This window comes from Onychomys torridus, chromosome 20 (assembly GCF_903995425.1).
Source record: "Onychomys torridus chromosome 20, mOncTor1.1, whole genome shotgun sequence".
In the NCBI taxonomy this organism is placed as follows: Eukaryota; Metazoa; Chordata; class Mammalia; order Rodentia; family Cricetidae; genus Onychomys; species Onychomys torridus.
The window spans coordinates 24,944,445-24,966,107 of record NC_050462.1 but is presented as its reverse complement, the minus strand read 5'-3'; the positions used below and the strand labels follow the sequence as shown (position 1 = coordinate 24,966,107).

The 21,663-nt window shown below is 37.6% G+C and overlaps 1 protein-coding gene across 1 annotated transcript in view; it reads left to right on the top strand.

The window, feature by feature from the left end:
• Tmtc2 (transmembrane O-mannosyltransferase targeting cadherins 2) overlaps positions 1 to 21,663 on the top strand; it is a 409,491-nt gene that overhangs the window by 242,759 nt on the left and 145,069 nt on the right. Inside the window, exons 5-7 of the mRNA XM_036169974.1 lie at positions 12,852 to 12,937; positions 13,414 to 13,598; positions 14,739 to 14,817. Of these exons, the coding sequence (XP_036025867.1) occupies positions 12,852 to 12,937; positions 13,414 to 13,598; positions 14,739 to 14,817 (350 nt within the window). The remainder of the gene's footprint in view (positions 1 to 12,851; positions 12,938 to 13,413; positions 13,599 to 14,738; positions 14,818 to 21,663) is intronic.

The following is a 21,663-nucleotide window of genomic DNA, read 5'->3' as shown; positions in this document are numbered from 1 at the left end:
TGTATATGTATATACATATATTGTATATATGATATATACATATGTATATACATAAATATGTATGCATATATTTGTTAAAGCACCGCTCTTAAGGAACAAAGAAAACACTTGCTTTCTCAAACATTCATGTTTAACGTGAACACATTACCCAGAGTCACTGTGTACACAGAGAAGTCTCTCTAACCCGATGATAACCACATCTGTGATGGAAGCCATCCCTGATGCATTCTTGTTCTCTGAAATATTTACTTGAGCATGCTGATCCCTTTGAAACTCATAAATGTTAGATTTTTTTCCCTCTTGATTCCTGAACAAGAAAGTTTGTTACTCTTTTCCTTCCATTTTGCTATGTATGTCTTATTTCATCCTTTATCATGATATTGGTTACCTTGCTTTGTGACTGCTCTTCAAATAATTTATACCTTCTGCTGCTCCTGAAATGCCTGACGTGACAGTTTCAAAATACAGTTTTAATGAGTGAATAAATAAACCAATAATCTGACTACACTGAGCGTTTCTGAGGAGACCAGGCCTCTTGGATTCCTATGTGGCCGTGAGGTCCACACAACTGACAAACGTCTCTCTTTCCATGCTAAGTAGTCATCCATGTTGGGTAGCCTCCATAAAAAGCAAAGCATTACAAATCTCTTTGTAGACTTAAATCATTGGTGCATAGCGCCTTTAAATCAGTTCTCAATTTTGTTTTACATTTCAAAATGATCTTAAAGGGTAGGGAAAACATTTGTAGCAGATTTGACTATATATAGGCTTACAAGAATTGTGTTTGTTTTCATGGAAAAGAGAGACATAGAAGAAGGAAAAGTTTCCTTTCATAAAAATGGAAACCTGTGCCACCTTTGTGCCTTCAAGGCAGCTTAGTAGAGTGGCTCAGATGGAGAGCTGGGCATTACAGGGACTTAAATTCAGATCTTCCACTAATGGTTCCCATGAGTGGCCGTGGGAAAATTGCTTAATCTGTCGTCTTCATCTGGAAAATTGGATTATGTTAGTGTTATTTGGAAGGATTAAATAAAATATGCTTAGAAACTTGATATAACCCTACAGTAATAAAAGTTGAAAAGTTTGTTGGATGTTAATTTTATGCTGTTTTCAATTACTTCCTGGCTGGTTCTTTGTGAAGCCATGGCACCATTCACTCGCAAGTGTTTCTATAAAAAGAAATTGATCTTGTATGCAAGGATGACTCCTGCCTCCGCCCCAAGACTCCCTTTCTGGATATATTGGTTTGGATTCAATTTTAGACCAATTAAAGGTTGTCATTGGAGGATGTAGTTTACCTGCACATGAAGCAAATCACAAGGAATGTGTAGAAAGGAAGAGAAGGAGGAATGGAGGGAGGAGAGGAAGAAGGAAAGAAAGAAAAAAGAAAAGGAGAGAGGAAGGAAGGAAGGAAGGAAGGAAAGTAAAGAAAAAGAGTGAACACCAATAACTAAGAAGCATAAAGTATATGAAACCAACAAAGGGCTGAGAAGAGAGACTTCTTAATATCAAGACAATGTAGGACACAGAAGAAATAGTTGCACTTAAAACCACATAACTTTTTGATCTTGTCTTGTGTTTTCAACTGATTAGAAAGCACAGATTATTTTCTTTCCTATACAGAGATATCAATTAAAAAGTCATAAAACTCTTCTACTCCTACTTATAAGGATGGGAAGAAGTGTTATGGAAAACTTCCCACCATGCATTCACCCTATACCAGCTCTCTTTCTATGTTTCTATTGAATACTGTTATTTTATTACTTTAACCATGTGTGTACATTCACAATATTCAGACCTGCTGTTATTTTTGACATGTAGAGGAAAACATAGCCTCAATACATCAGAAGACAAGTACAGAGAATATTGGGCAAATGTTAGCATTCAGAACATTTCTGAGAATTAGAGATCCAACAATAACCACAGCTATATGGATTAAAGTTCCCCAGCCACTCTGATCCTCGAGCTCTTCTTCCAAAGGAGAAATGGCACTTTTATGTGTTTCCTGTTAGAATTAATTACAATAGTAATTGTGTAGCCTCTTGTGTCAAAACTACCTGAGTAGAACCTATTATGATAGAGTATAAAGATAGTTAGATTCATCATTCAAATTCTACCACAGACATAACTTTGTAAGAAACGTTCTGTTTGAGGCTGCATGGCATGTCTAAACAATTACTTTTAATTAGGTGTCTTTTGCATCCTATTTGACAGGTTATAAGAAAACATCTTCCTTATGAAATAGAGGACATAGCTATGGTGTACTAAGCTGTCAACGTCTACATAACATTCAATTTAGAGTCAATAAAGAGGTCTGTGTCAAAAGAAGGGGAGCAAAGAGAAAGCTAACCTGCATTTTCTGGAACCTACTTGACACTTCAGAGACGACACCTTTGACACAGGTTCCAACTTTGGAGAACCGTGTAATAGAATCCTGTGCCTACACCTGTTCCTTCTGTGGGCATTGGTTGTTTATTTTTTCTTCCATGTCCCTTTTACATTCTTTGCTATGCAGTGAAAGTAAGTAGTATAGAAGAACAATTACCCCTTTCCATGCTAGAAGAATTTAACATTTTCAAGCAAAATCCATCTTTTAGTTTTGTCCACAGTTCATATGCTGTACAATAACCATGTGTAATAACAATGGTTTAATATCCAATTATGTTTGTCATAGCAACCATGTTAAATAAGTAAAAGGTACATGTTTCGTGCAAAATTCTTTGACATATCTTTCCTCTTTTAGTACTTTTCTGCACAGAGAAGTCTTTGTAAAAATGTCATCTTCCCGCCTAGTCTTCATAGACATTTAATTAAAGAAAGGGGATAAAATGGGGCATTTGATTTAGAGAAAAAAAATACAAGTCAGGAGAATACTTGTGTTTAGACATCAGATGCAGTGTCGTCTAAAGATGATCTGGTGGCCACAGGGATGCCATGGAACATAAAGCACGGGTGCGTCTGGAGTGGTACCCTCAGCTCAGAGTTGCTCATTTGAAGCTCATTGAATCTTTTTCTGTATAGGAAATACAGCTTGTTTCTCTCCCATCTGATAATTCTCATGAGTTTCTTGCTTTGTAGAATTTCAGAGGATTAATTAAGATTGGAAATATTACTAATGTAATTATTTCTTTGGGGAAAAGAGTAATAATTCTGACCATGGTTATGTCTAAAAGTGTAATTTAAATGTTTCAATTTAATTCACCTATTTTACTCTTAAATTATATAATTTTAATGAACTATTTGGTATGATTTTATATAGTTGCTTATTGCCTAGTCTGGTTATCACTTAAAACTCAACAGCTCATATGGTTTATGCATTTAAATACAATGAAAAATTTTAATTAAAATTCCCTATACTAGCCATATTTATCATTATGTATGGCTTCATATAATTTACAGAAACTTAAAAGCTAATGTATACAGTATCTTGTTACTTGGTAAAAAGTTGATTGGTGAGTGATTAGAATCCAGAACTAAAAATAACTTTCTCAGTCATATGACCGGAAGTCCAGGGAAGTACATTTGCAACTGGCTAATGTAGATGTGGCTCAGTGTCTTGGGCTCCGTTATTGTGGCCTTCACGATCCTCAGCACAGGAGGTCTAGCTTATAGCCAGCAGGATAGTGAGGACTTTCCACATCCTCCTTAAAGGCACTGCCAAGAGCTGCAGATACAGTGCTCTTGTGTGGGTTCCAGGAAGCTTTGGGGAGTTTGTCCTATAACTAAACCTTTCTGTGCATTGATATGGTCCTGCCTCCTCTCACTTAATCAGTGCCTAGCACAGTGGCTAAGGCCAGAAGGTGCATGCCTGAGTTCTTATGGTCTAGAAACGTAGGAAATATGTAATTTGAAGACTTGAGCACCTTTATTACAATCCGTACTTAGAAGGACTTAGAATTTGATTCCATTTATAGCCATGTAGTTACTTGATAGTTTTGACTGCTCTCTAGTTTATCTAGGAGAATATGCAGGTATGCATGTTTTGTGACTATATGCCTTGCTGTTAATTAGCATTCATTTAACAATGGACATTAAGGGTTCATTTTTTTTTTAAGTATTCTGTTATACTCATTGCCTAAAAGTGAGCATAAGTTTTGAAGAAAAAAAAAAAGAGGAAATTCATCTCTGGTTTCATGTCACAGTTAAATGATATAAAATCTCACTCTTAGAGGCAGCTAAATTGGCAAATTTGATTAAGAAGTTTGAGTGAATGCAAAGTTCAAACATGACTCTGACATATATTAATTAATTACCGATAGGAAATTTCACACATGTAAATTGCTTCAGGGAAAGACAAATAAAGATGTAAAATTTATTTTGTATCTTGGAGCGGGGGTAAACTAATCATTTTAAAGTTCCTATATGCTTTAAAGGATGATCAAACAGAATATTACTCAGAACACTGTTTCACCTGCAGGTGGATAGGCTGTTTTTCTTCACAATTGAGCTTAGTGTTTCTAAAACCCTCAGAGAACTATTGTGAGTAAACATTGTCCTCTGACTGATGGCAAGGGTGGAGGAAGATTATTCACAACTGCAACCCATTCTCCGTTGAACAGTCTTAATTGTCAGTTGCTTTGGCTTTTCACATTCCCGAATGCTTACTCCTACATAGATTATGTCATTTAATTTTCACAAAGCCTGTTATTATTGCTATTGTTAGGCTTTCAATACCACCCTTTGGGACTCTGGCATTTCACAGGCATGGCTGTTCCATCTGGAATGCCTTTCTCAGCACTCTGCGCTCTCCTTTGTTTCTTGGCTTCTCCAGGATCTTCACCTGACCTGCCATCTTGGGAACAGGTTCCTTCTGTGGGTTCCCAACATGCTGTACTTTCTCATGGCACAATTCGCCTACAGTTGTGATTATTTGCATGTCTGTTTTCGTAACAAAAAATTCACTCAAAAAGTATCTTATTCATTGTTTGATATTAGGCTGAGTGGCATTCTTTAATATATTAACATAATATGGGAATGCCATATTTTGCCATAATCTAAAAAAATCAAAAGGCAGTTAATTAATTGTCCATACTGTTTCTCCAGTGAGGACATATAAGGCTCTCAGCAGTGTCCTGGTCCCCTGAGGTTTGTGTAGATAGCAGCACAGACACTGGGCTACATTTTGAATACATGTCTTTTCAGCTACTTATGTACTTTATTTACTCCAACTTTGGGATATCTCTTATTTTAAGTGTTTCTAAAGACCCCCTTTAGAACTCAAGGCAAAAGATCACAACTGAAGATCTGAATTCTTTAGCGCTTATTTTATAAATTATTTGGTGAGGAAGATAGCCTTGCCATAGCACACCTCTGGAGGGTTGAGGAAACCATGTGAGTCTCTGGAGTCAAATCAAGTCCTTCATCTTTCTCTAAGTCCCTTTACCTACTGACTTATCTCTCTGCGTCAATGACTTGGAATTTTCATTCGTTTATTTTATTTTGGAATTGTTATCACAATTTTGGTGGACTTAATCAAGTTTCTAGAATACTGTGGTTTCAAACAATATCTTTAAAATTTTAAAGTTCAATTTATAATGGAAAATTATAACATAATCAGCACTGAATATTTCTGATTATTCCTTCTATAAATGCAGCCAACCACTAAATGAAATCATTCAGAAAAAAAAAGTCACAACCACACTGAAGTCCTTGATATTTTCCACAGGGTCTCATTTAGATCAGGCCAGCCTTGACTCTATGTAGGCGAAGCTGGCCTTGAACTCTTCTTCCTCGGCTGTCTCTTGAGTATTGCGATTATAAGTGTTTGCCACCATGCCTGGCTCTGAACAGACATTTTCTTGTTATCCCCAGGAAATTCAGTACAACAACTATTTACATTTACATCATGTTAGGCATTACAAATACATTATACAAGTGGGAGAATATAATCAGGTTAAATACAAATATTTTATCACCATTTGTAAAGGTCTTGGGCTTCTGTAGATTTAGTTACCCAAGAGGCATCCTGAATGTATCCCCCACTAACATCAGAGAACAACTAGATTGCATGTCTTTATGGATTGTAGTATGAGATGATGATGAGTGAATGCAGTGTGGGTAAACTGGCATGTGTGTCTGGAAGCCAGCCTTTTTACAGACAGACACTGACAATTTGCTCAGATGTACTGTCAGAGGTGGGAAGGACATTTTTTTTTGGTAGGTTTTTTAGAATAAGTTTTTTCCTCATAAAAACAATGATAGGTTGTGTTCCTATTGATAAAATTCTTTTAGTTTCCTTTCTACATTTTAAGTTTTCTTTATAGTGGTGTGTATAGTGGACAGGTATACAAAGAAACTTTAACAAAGAAATGTACTTCAGTTATTTACCCTGAAAAACTAATTGTGGCTTCTCAATTTTTATGCTAGGGAGGCGATCTTGCCTTTTCTTAGTAAGACAGATGTCAGCTTTCCAATCCTATACCCAGTTGATGCCAGGGGTCAGCACCCCTGCCCTCTAACCAGTTGATGCCAGTGTCCAGCATCCCTGTCCTCCACTTGGTTGATGCCAGCAGCCAGTATCCTCACCCGCTACCCATCTGATGCCAATAGCCATTATCCCTGCCCATTACCCAGTCGGTGCCAATGGCCATTGTCCCCACCTGACACACAGTTGATGCCAGTGGCCAGCATTTCTGCCCAATACCCAGTTGATGCCAATGGCCAACACCCCTGTTATGATGACCATACTTTTTACCTTCTAGACAATGCCAAATACTCACTGGGGTGGAAAAGTCACCCCTGGTTTAAACCAGTGTGCTAAATAAATGTTTCCTCCTGTCTCTGTCAGTATTTAGGGCCAACTATGGATTTGTGTGCCACTTATATTTAATTTTGCATTGAACTCTGCCAAATCTGCTATATTTACTCTTATGACTGGTTTTCATTAATCAAGTTACACTACTGCTATGATTGTTTTTTAAGTGATATTTTAGAAGTAAGGCTGTCAGAGGACCCTAGAGGAAAAGATGGATAAAACTTTCCCCTGGAAGAAATTCCGCACACACATTGGTAATTTGAAGAATGATATGTCTTACAGAGAATATTCTATTACTGCTATTGCTTCTGCTGGTGTGTGTGTGTGTGTGTATGTGTGTGTGTGTATGTGTGTGTGTGTGTGTGTGTGTGTGTGTGTATGTATACCTGTGTCTGTGAATCTCTCTGCCTGTATGTGTGTGTGTGTTCATGTGTGTGTGTGTGTATGTATACCTGTGTCTGTGAATCTCTCTGCCTGTATGTGTGTGTGTTCATGTGTGTGTGTGTGTGTATACCTGTCTGTGAATCTCTCTGCCTGTATGTGTGTGCAGTAAAGTAAATTTTCTAGAATTTAAGTGTGACAGCTAGTAGCTCAAATGTTCATGTGTATTTTCTTTGACTGAAACAGAGCATTGTTCGTTCTCCTTCTCCAGGGTTCTATAATTCATTATTGGCCTTAGTTTGAGTGACTGTTCTAAGAGAATGGAAGAACGGGAGAAATGAGAGAAGTAAAATATTCCTTAAATATTCCACACTTCACATTCTTCCACCACAAATATATAAAAATGACCCTGCTGTCTATAATTTCAAAAAATGGTATTATAATTCCTTTCAGTTTATCATTTGTATGTTTTTTTAAATTTTTATCTTAAAAATTTTTTATTGAGGAATTTTTTTATTCATTTACATACCAACCACAGATCCCCATCTTGGCCCTCCTCCTACCCTTCCAATCTTCCCCCATCAGATTCCCTCCTTCCACAAGGTGTGGCCTCCCATGGAGAGTCAGCAGAGCCTGATACATTCAGCAGAGGCAGGTCCAAGCCCCTCCCCCTGCATCAAGGCTGTGCAAGGTGTCCCACCATAGTTGGTAGATTCCAAAAAGCCAGCTCATACACCAAGGATGGATCCGGATCCTACTGCCAGGGGGCCTCCTTAATAAGCTTGTGTTATTATGTACCAAAAGTCCACTCCCTTGCTTACAGGACAACTTTGTACAGTGTGTATAAAACTCTTTCTGACTCTATTCTGGTTTGGTGGTATATTCAAATGTATTCTTCTTTTTAATATATTTAGAAGTTAGAAGAGTTTATTGTCATGGCCAGCCAGTATGTAAACATGCTATGTCACTAATTTGAACAGCCATGGAAAAGCTTTTGGTATGAATAATCAAATATAATTCAAGTCTTAAATTATTTTCAGCCGGGCGGTGGTGGCACACGCCTTTAATCCCAGCACTCGGGAGGCAGAGGCAGGTGGATCTTTGTGAGTTCAAGGCCAGCCTGGGCTACCAAGTGAGTTTCAGGAAAGGCGCAAAGCTATACAGAGAAACTCTGTCTCAAAAAACAAAACAAAACAAAAAAATTATTTTCACACTGCCAGACTTTCATTTTGATGTACTGATCACTATATGCACAGTCCTTTGTATGTTACTTAATTAATGTAATCTAGCTGGGTGTGGTGGTTTATACCTTTAATACTAGCACCTAGGAAGCAGAGTCAGGCAGATTTCTGAGAGTTCAAGGCCAGTCTGGTATACATAGTGAGTTCTAGGCCAGCCAGAGCTACAGTAGTGAGACTCCATCTTAGATAGCTAGGTGGATGGATAGTTAGATGGATGACAGACAGACAGACAGATGATTTGATAGATACAGTTGATAAATAGATGATAGATAGACAGATAGATAGATAGATGGTAGAAAGATAGAGCTTATAGATACATGATGGATAGGATAGATGATAGATAGAATGATTGATTGATAGATAGATAGATAGATAGATAGATAGATAGATAGATAGACAGATAGATGTATGGATTGATCTACTTGCCTAAGGTTCTTCAGGCTTAAAACAGAGCCAGGTGTAATAACCTGCTTGTAAGATTGTTGTGACTTAACACATATGTACTAATATGTAGACTGCTTGGCATGCTGGAAATCCTGACTTAATGCAACTACTTTTATGATTGCAAATAATGCACCATGAGCGATCTCTGTCTCTGCTATATGTTTTAGCAAAGCAAATGGTAAGATTTGTAAATGTGGCCTGATAGTAACCATTTTTTAAGGATGTATCTAAAATCAGTGTGGAATTCTGAGATGAGAGATTCCTTTTCACTGTATCAAGACAAGCTAGAGCTACACAAACTTTGAGTTTTATAGCAAAGCAGTAGATAGTCTATGTGTATCTAGAACTGAATATCTGTTTTAAAATTTTTCTTCTATCAAGAGCACTCCCTCTCCAATACATGGCCTCTTTAATTATTACTGTTGCACATACAAAGGTACTTTTGTGTATATATCAGTACAATCTGCGGAGTCCATTGGTGTTGCTACAATGTATATGTGTTTAAGAATGACCACTTGGGGGTGATGGAGAAGACTGGATTCCCCTTTTAGCAGCAGTTAATTGTCTAGAGCTGTTGGTCTAGTGGTGAGGTCTTGGGCCATTTCCCTTATCCACGCTGGCATGGCAGTTGGTTCTGGCATTGTGCTGGTCTTCTTCAGGAGCTAGTCCTGTTGAGATCTCATGGGTGCAGCTTCCTTATAGTATCTAGAAGAAACTGTCTTGTAGGAGACCTAACTCCCCACCCCCTGCACCCTCTGGTTCTTGCAACCAATCCTCTCCTCCTTCCTCCACTTTTCTCCGTGTGTTGTAGATGTTTCATTAGGGATTGGGAAGCCCTGTGGTCAGTTATCTTCTGCATTGTGATCAGATTTAGATTGTTGTAACGATCTCTCCCTGCTGCATAAAGAAACTTCTTTGACAAAGGATGAAAGCTACATTTAGGTGCAGGAATAAGGATAAGTATTTGGAATAAAATTAGGATTATAGAAGTTCAGGACAGTGACAGCACCTGGTCTCCTTTAGGTTCCATGGTCTCACCACCCAAAGGAACTAGACCAGTTTTATAGTAGTAGACATGAATTCTTTCCTTTTAAGGAGGCGTTAAGCCCAATTAAATGACTTTTGGTAATCCCAAAGATGTAAGTGTAGCACTCTTTAGGATATCTTGGGGTGACCATTGTTGTGGTTCTTAGGCTTTATGGCTTGGTAAGACTATTAAATGCATTTCTCCCTTGGCAGCCTGCAGGGTTTGTATGTGATGTTTTGTTTCATATACCACAGGCGCTCCTCAAATTCCGTATATCGTCTAGGATGACTTTAATCTCTTGATCCTCCTACCTCTCTCTCTAAAGTGCCAGGATTAAATGTGTGTCCCACTCTACCCAGCTCTGAGCATGGGATTCATTAGCAGAAAAACTGTATCCAATTCTAGCTTTGCTGTTTTTAACTCAGACCCCTAGTTAGTTTGTTAATCCTGTTTCTTCCTCTGTCACATCAGGCTGATGACAGTGTTTTTCATCTGTTTGTGTGTTTGTGTGCTCACTAGGCTTTAACGATGTCACTTGGCTGTGTAAGTGCCCTTTCCCCATCCTTAGATTGGGACATGTTATCACACTGCCTTCAATTGTAGTAATTTCCATGTCTGTTGTCCTCCTCATTATCCTGGAACACTGTTTGCTTCAGAATCTCGTTTACTTTTTGCAGCATACATAGCAAAGGTAAAGTGATCAGTGAAATCCTTATCCCTTGCAAATCAGTCACAGTGGCTATCTGACTTGAGCTCACTCATTATTTCGTTTATGAGACAGGGCAGGATTGTGAGGGTTTGATTAACACACTGCATGCTATTCTCTGCTCTGTGCATATTTTATGAATTGGAAGGTGACAGAATATAATGAATCAGCATCGTGATCTCAAGAGGCCAAGTACATGGGTCTCCAGGCATATCGGCTTTAGGCACAGAGTCAGATCCATGCACACCCCCAACACGTTCACTCCATCTATCCTAATAGCATATTTGCCCTTTAGAAATGTAATTATGTGGAGACTAATTCGTGGGCTTTTTCAGTTACTCAGGTGGTAGGAAAGGATAAAAAGGGTTCTAACAGAGTTATAAAGATGAACCTCAGGGACAAGCAAGAGCCATAGCATATGACTCTGGAGACTTTACAGAGCACATATCTGTGAAAAACAATGGGGGATCAGGCATGGCAATCAGCTTTCTGGTTTTAGCAGCTGGTCCTGAAGATATTATCAATCTAAGGAGAGGTTGTGGGTTTTTGTTTATTTGTTTAATTTTTTCATGACTCTGCCTTCTGTTTCAATGTTGAGCAGGAGCTACTATTCCATTTACTTTTTAGATGCATTGTTTTGGCGTATTCCAATTTGGTCTTAGATAGCTCAGTTAGCTGATAGAAAAATCTGGTGTCAGGAGAGGAATCATTGCTTCAGTGGTGAAGGCAGTGTCCTTCTATACACACCACATGGATGCATGATGACGTGCAGACCGTTTATGAAGAGCAGAGATGGAAAGTGCTGTGGAACACCAACATTCCAGCAAAGCAGTACATGAATGAAGAAGTAGCCAGGGTTTTCATTTTGCGCAGGATGGTCTCCCGAATGGAAGAAGGCTAGGAGAAATATGCTGTCAAATTGAAGGGAAGATGGAATCCAGGAAGGAAAATGAAGTCGGCAGTTTCCATGACTATAGTTGCGTGTGCAGTTCTTATAAGTGGGTAGTCCACATGGTGAAACATGGAGCCATAACATAACATAGCATAACCTAACATAACATATCACGTACAACATGGAGAGGGCAGCCTTGTTGTTTGTTCATTTGTTGATTTTTGAATAACTAATCTCTTCAAAATGCGATCTAGGACATCGGCATTAGCACCTTTAAGGCAGTGGAGGGTGATCAAGCTCCCATCACCAGACCCCATCCTTCAAAGGTCTCATCACCTGCCAGCTGTGCTCCACTGAGGGCCCCAAGAAACATGAGCCCTTGGCAGACTCTCAGGCATTCCTAGCCATAGCAATACGCAACAAAAGCATGTTTTGACAATAGCTTTTTCTTTTCTCAGGCCCCCATTTTACTCCTCTTTCAAAAGCCCAGGAAGCTGCCAAGTTGAGTCTGCAATTGGCATCCTAACAGCAGCCCTTGGCCCAATAGCTGTACCTTATGTCTGTAAGATACTTGCTGTGTACAAGAGCATGGGCCTAAACCAAAGCCCTGTGGGAGGCCTTTTAATTAGTTCAGTTTCCTGACATCTTATTTTCATAGAAATGGTTATACTTGATTTTCATTGATGTCATAAGGGTGGGGTTTGGAATGGCTTGGTTAATACATGTGGGTACTATTTAAGGAACCTCATAGAGAGGTCCCTAAAGTCTGAGGGGTCTGGAGAAGAAGATGTGTTTCTGCTGGGTAGACTGAAATTTGCAAAGTATTCTGAAATTCGTGTTTATTTGACCCAAACCAAGCAGCAGAGAAGAAAATGGCCTTCAGTTCTTTCCTTAGTTTCTCTACTGCATCTGATTCTGCCTTTGCCATTGAATCAGACTGCTTTCAGCCTTTTGCCTTTGGGAGAGTCATGAACAAATATTGCCCGAGCAACAGCTAGTGAAGGAGGCATCTCCTGTTTCTGTGTGAATATCCCTGCCTTCAGCAGGTTTCCTTGGGGCAGTGAGGAGAAAATGTGTTGTGTTGCTAGCCAACAGAAATCCAGGTGGCTAGCAATTCAGGTGGGAGGGGATGAAGTCTGGCGAGGAGAAAGTTTATGGGTTACAGAAGTCCATTTGAAAATCCTTCTTAATACTTTCTCATGGAACAAGGGCACATGGATACCTGTGTAGGATTTTTTCCTCCCGAGAGATCATTTCCTTCCATTTAGAATTTAGTTTTATGGTGCCAGGTCAGCGTTTTTTATGGGCCTGTGGACCATTTTGACCTTTGGAATATAAAATGAAAATGTGTGGTTTTTCTGTTTAGTAGTATAGCCCGTTTCAGGATCTCTGTTCTCCTCATGCAGAGGGTTGCTGCTCCAGGAGAACAGCCGGTTTACAGAAGCATTGCATTATTATAAACTGGCCATCGGGAGCAGGCCTACCCTGGCTTGTAAGTAGTATTGAAGTTTTGGAATCTTTCAAATATTTCCTTTCGTTTGTAATAATTATCTCTGTATGTTAAAGCCTTTCAGAGAAAGTGGTATTCCTATTTGTAAATAATTGTTAATATTACAATTCTCTCTCTCTCTCTCTCTTTCTCTCTCTCTCTCTCTTTCTGAATTTTATTCTTTAATGCCATTTCCGGTTTTTAACAAGTATTCTGATAGCTCAGTCTTTTATTTCATTAGATTTTTTGAGCTTAAAAAAAATCTGTAGAATTCAGCTGAGTGAGAAGACAATTATGTTTTTAGGAACACTTGGGGTTATTGCTATCATTATTGACCCTGTGTTTTTTTCCATACATATTTAGTAATTTTTTTGTTTTAATAAATAATAAATATCCCTTGGGACAGAGACAAAGCTAATACACCTCTTTATCCATGGTGCGTATCACCTCCACTTTCTGTTTCTGTTTTCCCCTCTCAGCTGCATATTTAAACACGGGCATTATTCTGATGAATCAGGGGAAGACAGAAGAAGCTCGGCGAACATTCTTGAAGTGTTCTGAGATTCCAGATGAAAACCTGAAGGACCCTCATGCACATAAGAGCTCTGTTACCAGCTGTCTGTACAACCTGGGGAAGCTCTATCATGAGCAAGGACACTATGAGGTCTGTCCACACCTCCCTGCCCTCCTGTTCTAAGGTAGTCTTGGTGTTGTCTAACCTGCAACCTCCTTTCTGGGGCCATTACAGTCTTTTGAAAGGCTAACATGTTCATATTTCAATGTATGTTGATAGATGTAGTGACTATTAGTACACATGTAGCCCCACCATTTCTTTGATCCAAAAATGTAGTTTCTAGAATCACTGCCCTTTTACTCCATGTGTGATATTTTTTTTAAAAAAGGATATTATTTGTAATCTGAATATTAAGAATATAAGTTGATCTAAATGCTACCTATTTTCCTAATTCTTTTAAAAACAGTTGAATAAAAATAACGTATTTTTGATGGTGGAGGAAGTAGTAAGCAAAATACTGTTGAGTAAATTATGTGACCCACCCTCATAGTCTTTACTCACCGAAACCATGTCTGCATGGCATCCTTTGATCTCCCTCCTCCATTAAGCTTTCCTCTCTCATGACATCTCCATATCCCACCTGCATACTTTTATACATCTTTAGACTGCAGCATAAGCCAGGTGGTGGTGGCACCTGCCCTTCATCCCTGCCTTCTGGAGGCAGAGACAAATGGATCTTTGAGTTTAATGCCAGCCTGGTCTACAATGCCAGCTTTTACACAGAGAAACCCTGTCTCAAAATGACAGTAAAAAAAAGACTGCAATATGGTGAAGAAGATGCATCTTCTAGAGCAATTCCTTCTAACCATGCCAGTGAATATGGTCAGTGGGAAGATTTATTTGCTTGCTGGCACTTTATGTCTACCTCACAGGTTGCTTGAGGTAAAGCATAGACTTGGGATGGGGACCAATGAGTAACTTCCAAGTATGAATGCTTTTTAACTCTTCTTATTGAGCAATCTGTGCGAACTGGAAAATTTATATTAAAAGAGTGTTGCCAACATTCAGTTCCTTGTTAAGCTAAATTTTTATGTGGCATTCCTCACTGGGCTGTTTTCACTCGTGAAATTAAGGCTGCACAATATTAAAGGACAGTTCAATTATTTTCCTCTAGTGAACCATTCCAAAACAAAAGTGGGTAGTTTTCACTTTGGAGAAGCATTATTATCTTACTTCCAGTGACTATCCCTGTCCTCTAATGATGATTTATCTTTTTGTTCCTTAAATTAGGAAGCCCTGAGTGTATATAAGGAAGCAATTCAGAAAATGCCAAGGCAGTTTGCCCCCCAGAGCTTATATAACATGATGGGTAAGTACAACTCTACTGTTTTAATTGATTGTCAGGGGCTTGTGGAGAAGGAAGAACCTGTGTTTACGGGCAGAGGACTTCTCCTATCTTATTAGTAATCACAGAGCAATGCTCACACTCTGTGTCATCCAGATTGTGGCAGAGATTTCATTTTGACATGAAGCAAAGAGACAATCGAATACAGTGTGTTCAACACATTTGCTGAATTCCATATTTTTTCAAGGAACTCTTAACGCCGTTTGGGTACCAAGCAATTATTGAAACTCTATGGAATGAGAAAGAAAGATCTTGTAACATCTTGTAATATCTGCAAGTATTGGTTATATTTAGGTATGCATAGAATATGTTTTTATGTCAATGAATGTATCAGCTGTATAGTAATTTTAGCATATCATTCACTTTATCAGAAGATTCTCGATACTCAGCCTATAGTGATGTGGAGACACATGAGCTTTGATGCATGTTAAAGATGAGACTATCTCAGTCAACTTGTGTTGCTTTCAAGGATAAGGCCTTGGGTCCATGTAGTTTTCTTTAGAATACTATTTGAGGCTACAATGAGATTGTGAACACAGTAAATATGCTACTTCAATTGTTTATCTTCCTGTGTGGAGTCATCCACTTAATTCTCTTTGCCAATCAGAATGTATATAAATCTAGGATGTAGATTTTTTTTTCCTGGTGGGTTCAAGAAATGAAGAACTGGAAATACTAATCAAGTATTATCCCCCTTGATTAATCCATTAACTGCTGGGGAAATTGTTGCCACAGCTATTTGATGGTAGACCTAACCAAGAACTACCTGTTCGGGAAGAGGGTCTTGGAAAAATGTCTATGTAGTCTGGATGCCCTGTTAATGGGTTAGCATGACTCTTTCCAGGAATTGGAGATGAGGATTACTTCTGTCCTCCAATTAAGTATTTCTTTCCCTGCAAAGCTGAAATTGCAGACTCAGACCCACCATTCATTAAACCTGATTAAGTCCTTTGATATTTCTAGACCTCCCTCATATATATGGAATAAATAGGATTCGGCTGTGTGACCTACAAGATTTTATTCATAATAAATCATATGATTTGAGAAAGTTGATACTGGCTACTTGGTTGTGCATTCAAACAAAGTCCCAAATGCTCCATGACTTGAACATGTGTAAATTGAAAAAACAAAACAAAACAAAAACAAAAAACAAAAAACCCTCAAATTCTTTTCTTTACTTAAATGACAGGAAGTGTAGACAGAGTTCAGAGATGGGATGAGGCACAGTATAGTTTTCAATTAACTGAAAAGAAAATCTCACTCAGAAGAGGTTAATAATGCAATTCTATGTCTCTGGGAGATGCATCTCCAGCCGGCCTACACAGCATTAGAGTGATTGAATGCCCACATCAAAGAAGACACTAGATATTTCTTTTTCTTCCTTAATATAATCACTCCATGGTAAAGGTTAGCTTCATTAAATATATTTTTGCCTTCAAGCTTTTATTGGATTAAAGCAGTGTCTTTTACTCTCAAGCATTTTACCATCTGTTTTCATAAATGGAATATACACAGGACCACCACATGTGCCTAGACTGGGTGACTTTATTAGACCGTTCAATTTTAATGCTGATATCTTCAATAAAAAAAAAAATACTAAAAGGACTGCTTCCTCAAGCTTTATCCGAAGAGGCAGAGTGATTTTACTTTGATTTTATTCATAACTTTAGCTCCCAGTTTTTAATCAATAGTCAAGTAAGATATCTTTGCTGAAATTAGGTTTAGGTTTTGAGTTCCTTGGTGACAAACTGCATGTGGTCTCTTTATTGCTAATGGGAAGTGCTGGTATTCTCAACAGTTAGTGATTTCAGAAAATTCATTCAATTATTTTATGTAAATAAATTGCATTGAGAATTGAGCTGGTACCTTGGGATCTGCCTCTCTTTTGGTTACAAGAACATTGAGCTCGCACAGGCAGAAGAAGATAAGTGTGTCCCTGGAGCCAATGTCTGGCTCTTTGTGTTATTTTCCATTATGGAAGGAAGGAGTCTCTTTGCTCAGATTCTGAAAATCATCCTGACAATTTTCTAGGGGAGGACCCTAATATAATTTCCAATAGCAGATTCTAGCTGTAATTGTGGTGGTTGCCTTCTGTTTGATTTTATGTGAAGATCTGTCAGCTGGTCAGGTTTTATAGTTTGGCTTGTTCAGGAAGCTATAATTTTCTCAGAGAGTGAATTCACCTCCTAATCAAATGGGTTAAATCCCCTGAGTGTTTGCTTTAACTCCTAATACATTTTGATTAGCCTCCGTTTGACAAGGGGAAAAAAATGGCCTGGGAGATAAGCTGCCCTATCAGTTCATCAGTTTCATTAGTCTGTCAGCATGTGCTGATTATCCTATCAAGTTTATCAACAGCCTTGACTGTGTTTTCTAATTCACACATTTACATATGATTAGCGTCCTTTAGGGATCAGTGATGGATTATAATGTCTGGCTAGATTCAGCCAGCAAAGTATTCATTTTTTTTACAGGTCTCATTCATTTACCCCTTGGGGGCCACCATCTCTATGCCCTTGTGCTTGCTTCTTGCTTGTGTGTTTGTGTGTGTGTGTGTGTGTGTGTGTGTGTGTGTGTGTGTGTGTGTGTGTGTTTCTAGTCTTTTTTATCTTTGATTTAGAATGTAGCGGAGCTAATGGAATACATGTGAAATACAACTGTATTGGAATGTTGTCTTAATAAATTCACTGAAGTTGTTTTAGAAAATTCAAGCTTGTCCTTTAAATTTTTCCTTCTTTTGAACATTTTAGGACTATGTGCTTTGTGTCATTTTGCTTGCTCTGAATAACAGATGGTCATATTTTCCCACTTTTATTGTAATTCAAAGTAGGGTTGATTAATTTGTTCCTCAACTTAAGTTCTTCATATTTTAAGATTCCTTATTGAATTTTACCATGACTATTCATACATAAACACACAATTAATCCAAAATATAGTCTTATTATTCAACTTGGTCCAGAGGACCATGGTATGTTAGTCACTAATAGGAGAATGTCTTCTTTGAAAAAATAGATGAACTGCAAATATTCAGAAATATACCAAACAGATACTATAAAATATATCATTTTGCAAACAGAAGTTAAACTTTTAATTAAATAGATAAGGTGTGTGAACACATAAAATGTTGAGAGATCAGGTCATAAGGTGGGTGTTAAATTTGTTTCCAGATAGTTATGTGACTTTAATTTTGAAGCACTTATTTGAGTCTTGAGTTAATAAGTTGGGTGAGATGGCAGTTCAGATCTCAGTGTAGGGTAGTCTCTGAAATGAGAGAGCCTGGGTCCAGACTGATAATCTCTAGGTGAGTATGCATGACAAGCTACTTAATCAGACAGCTTTTGTGTTCTTGTTCATATGTTAGCTGTGACAGAAGCATCCCTTTGAAAACTGATTAAAATAATGGGTATAGAAATATTGACCTGGATATCTGACGTGATACATGCTTATAAATTGGCCCTCCATTGCAACATCCATAATGTCTATAGGGCTCCTACCTCCCAGAGTGGATGGTTGTATTTACTGTCAAATCTTTCTTTATTAGTAGAATAAATATTACTCCATAGGTAAGATTATTGTCTTTATATATTTATTATATAATCATGGAGAGTTTGACACCATCAAAGTTCAAGTTAAAAAAACTCAAGTGACAGTTGCATTTTCTTTTGAGGCCCATGTTCCCATCTTTTTCAACAACCAAAGTCAAAATACTCCCTATGCTGTTGTCTGTAATAATTGAAAATAAGACATCACAATTATTAATTCCAGTTGATTTAATTCTCTCTCTCTCTCTCTCTCTCTCTCTCTCTCTCTCTCTCTTTCTCTCTCTCTCTCTCTCTCTCTCTCTCTCTCTCTCTCTCTCTCTCTCTCTATTTTCCCTCTATTCTTAGTAAAAAAAAAAAAAAAAAAACTTTTATTCTGGCAACCCTTACAGGTATTTATTGTGTCTTAAAGAGTTCTGGTAACATAATCTATGTTATTTTCCAAGATAGGAAATTAACTCCCAAAGAACCAAGTTCAATGTTGGTATTACAGTTTATGTTAGAGGCAGAAACGTAACATCTTGATTTAAATTGAAAGTGTTCCTGTGTACCCAATTGTTGTCACCCAAACTGGCTCACCATTTCCTTTATGAAATCCCCCTGCCCCATCTCCCTACTGCTAGAATTACAACTATGTTTTAAAAAACAAGCAAAAATTGAAATACTCAGTTATAAACGACATGACACTTACAGCCTTGTGGTTCATAGCCACCACATTAAATATGCAGCATATAAAGATTCAGTGCAGAATAGTTGTGAGCACCTCCTGTCCCCTCTTCATCCTCTGAACTGTCCATTCCCCTTATCTCTACTTTGGCACTGCTGTTGAACGATTCTAAAGAATTATAGAAAGCCCAATTAGGTTGTAACTTCCTATTGTTTTTCTATCAGTTTGAGTTCTTCCAATCCCAGAGGTCATTTTAAGCCTATTTACTATCGAAAATAAAATTACTGTGCATTCTCAATGCAAAGTAATTGTTTACTTTAATTATACAAGTGATTTATTCCATTTCATTTTGGTAATACAGCCTGATAAGAAAGAAGGAGGCTTCCAATCTAATCAGTGTGGTTTATAATCACAAATTGAGTAATTAGGAACACTTAAAGCATCTCTTTACTGTGCTGTGCTGACTGGAACAAATAAAACAAATAAGAGCAACTCAGCTTTAGACTCTCCAGTGTGGTCCTGGGGTTGCTATTGCCACACAAACTCACAATCCCCATTTCTCTAGACATGCATCTTAGTAATGTGTCATGTGCGTTTATCATCAAGGAGAAACTGTGTGGCTTTTTCAATCAGCTTCCTGAACATGCCTTCTTGTTCTTTACTGTCCAATTAGCCATTTGTTTTGTCAATAGTGCTTAGAACATCTTCTGGTGGTTCCCAATTTTATTGGTTTTATATACACTCCTCTTTTTTTTTAAGTCTCAAGTACAAAGAACTTTTTTTTTTTTAACCTTAGGCCTCATGTAAAAAGTTTCTAGTAGAGATGAACCTTTTGCTTTAATTTTCCAATCCTAAAGAGTATCCCTTTAAATAGGAGAGTTGTATCTCCAATGGTAGTGGAGTATTCACAGAGTGTGGAAAAAACAGCAGTGAGTAGAAAATACAGTTAATTTATTAGGGAAATTTGGGGTACCATAAATTTGTACAAATTTTAGAATTCTATTTTTGAGAAGGTAGCTGGCGTGTAAGAGCTAAGTGTCATAATAACTCTCATGGACCATTCGGCTGTTATTTACATAAAAAATTAAAACCCTCAAGAGGAGGATCTTGATAAACCTTCTGGTGACAAAAGGCAAACTTTATCACTTTCATTTTCCTGAACTATGTAAATTATATGCTGAGTTCATTTGGTAGAATTTGGGTAAGAATTCATTTCCCACTTAGCCTCCTGTATGGTATGTTTTTAACTTCATTAAAAAACAATCATGTGTGGTAGTCTATCTTCTTCCTCTCTCTCTCCTCTCTGCTTATCTCCTTCCTTCCTGTCCTGTCTCTTTAGCACCCTGCTGTTTTACAGAATATATTTGGAGAATATGCAGATTGATGTTTTCTTATGATACTTTGCATGTTTCATAGTCTGTTTCTCCTAAGAGGATTGCTCAGCATGGTGGGCATGCTGACTGTAAGGAGCTGGATTTCAACTGTAGAAGATTCTAACTGTCCACCTCTCAAGAGGAAGCATTAACACTCCAGCAACATTAAGCTTCTCTTGCCTCCTGTTTTCTTGTCTGTAATTATGGAGATTTTCTCAGGACTGATTTCATTGACAATCTTGAGAATTTGTATGTCATTCCTAAATATTTAATTGTGATCATGTAATATATAATTGGATTAGGTATTAATCTCTATAACTCCCTAAATACTATTCTAATTTTTAAGATAAATAAAGGCAAATGTAGATTTGAGAGACATGAAAAATTTCCTTAGGAAGTTAAATAGCCAACAAGGTAGGAGAAGTCATAAACTTTTGGCTGTTTCTCAATACGATAAATTCATAAAATTTATGAACACAAAACTACAGATGTTCGTTTCTCATTTGACTGCAGGAGCTTAAGTTGTACTTTTTTATTTTCTGCTTGACATAACAACCACATTATGTACTGTGGTTTCAACCCTTGATTTGCTAGGCATTACTCTTTATACTACAAAGGGCAGCATCCAGTTCAGCTGCATTAAATACGTAATATATTTTGTTTAAAGTTTCAATTAAACACAAGACAGCAAGATATACAGTCCCTTTGGGGAGTCTGAACACTTGAATGTCAATAGTGTGTCTGCTTAAGGACCTTGCTAAGGTCTCAATATCACTTGCTTTCCTGGAAATATGATATGAGACAGCTGATTATATTTCATTGCTATTAAAACCACAGAAGCCCACCTGTTACATTAATTCATACTTTTGCCAGTTTGTGGTAAAGAAAAAGAATGAAGCTCAATTTTTTTTAAAAAATCAAATTATAAGGAAATGAATACACTCAAATTAATACCTAATTATAGTCTTTGTATTCTCTGATTTCAAAAAAAAATTACAATGTGTTCTGTTTGCAAAAATCAGTTTTCTGATGCATCAGTAGAAGTAAATGAGAAAAAAGTATATTTTAAAATCTTTTGCAGGATAATAGCCATGGGATGAATCTTTTACCTAGTGGTAAATACAGGTTGGACCACATTTCACAAATTGAAGCACTATTTTGACTGCAAAATTTATTATACTTGCAAATCTGGCATTCTAAAAGATGCAGAGTTTGATGTCAATTTTCTAGA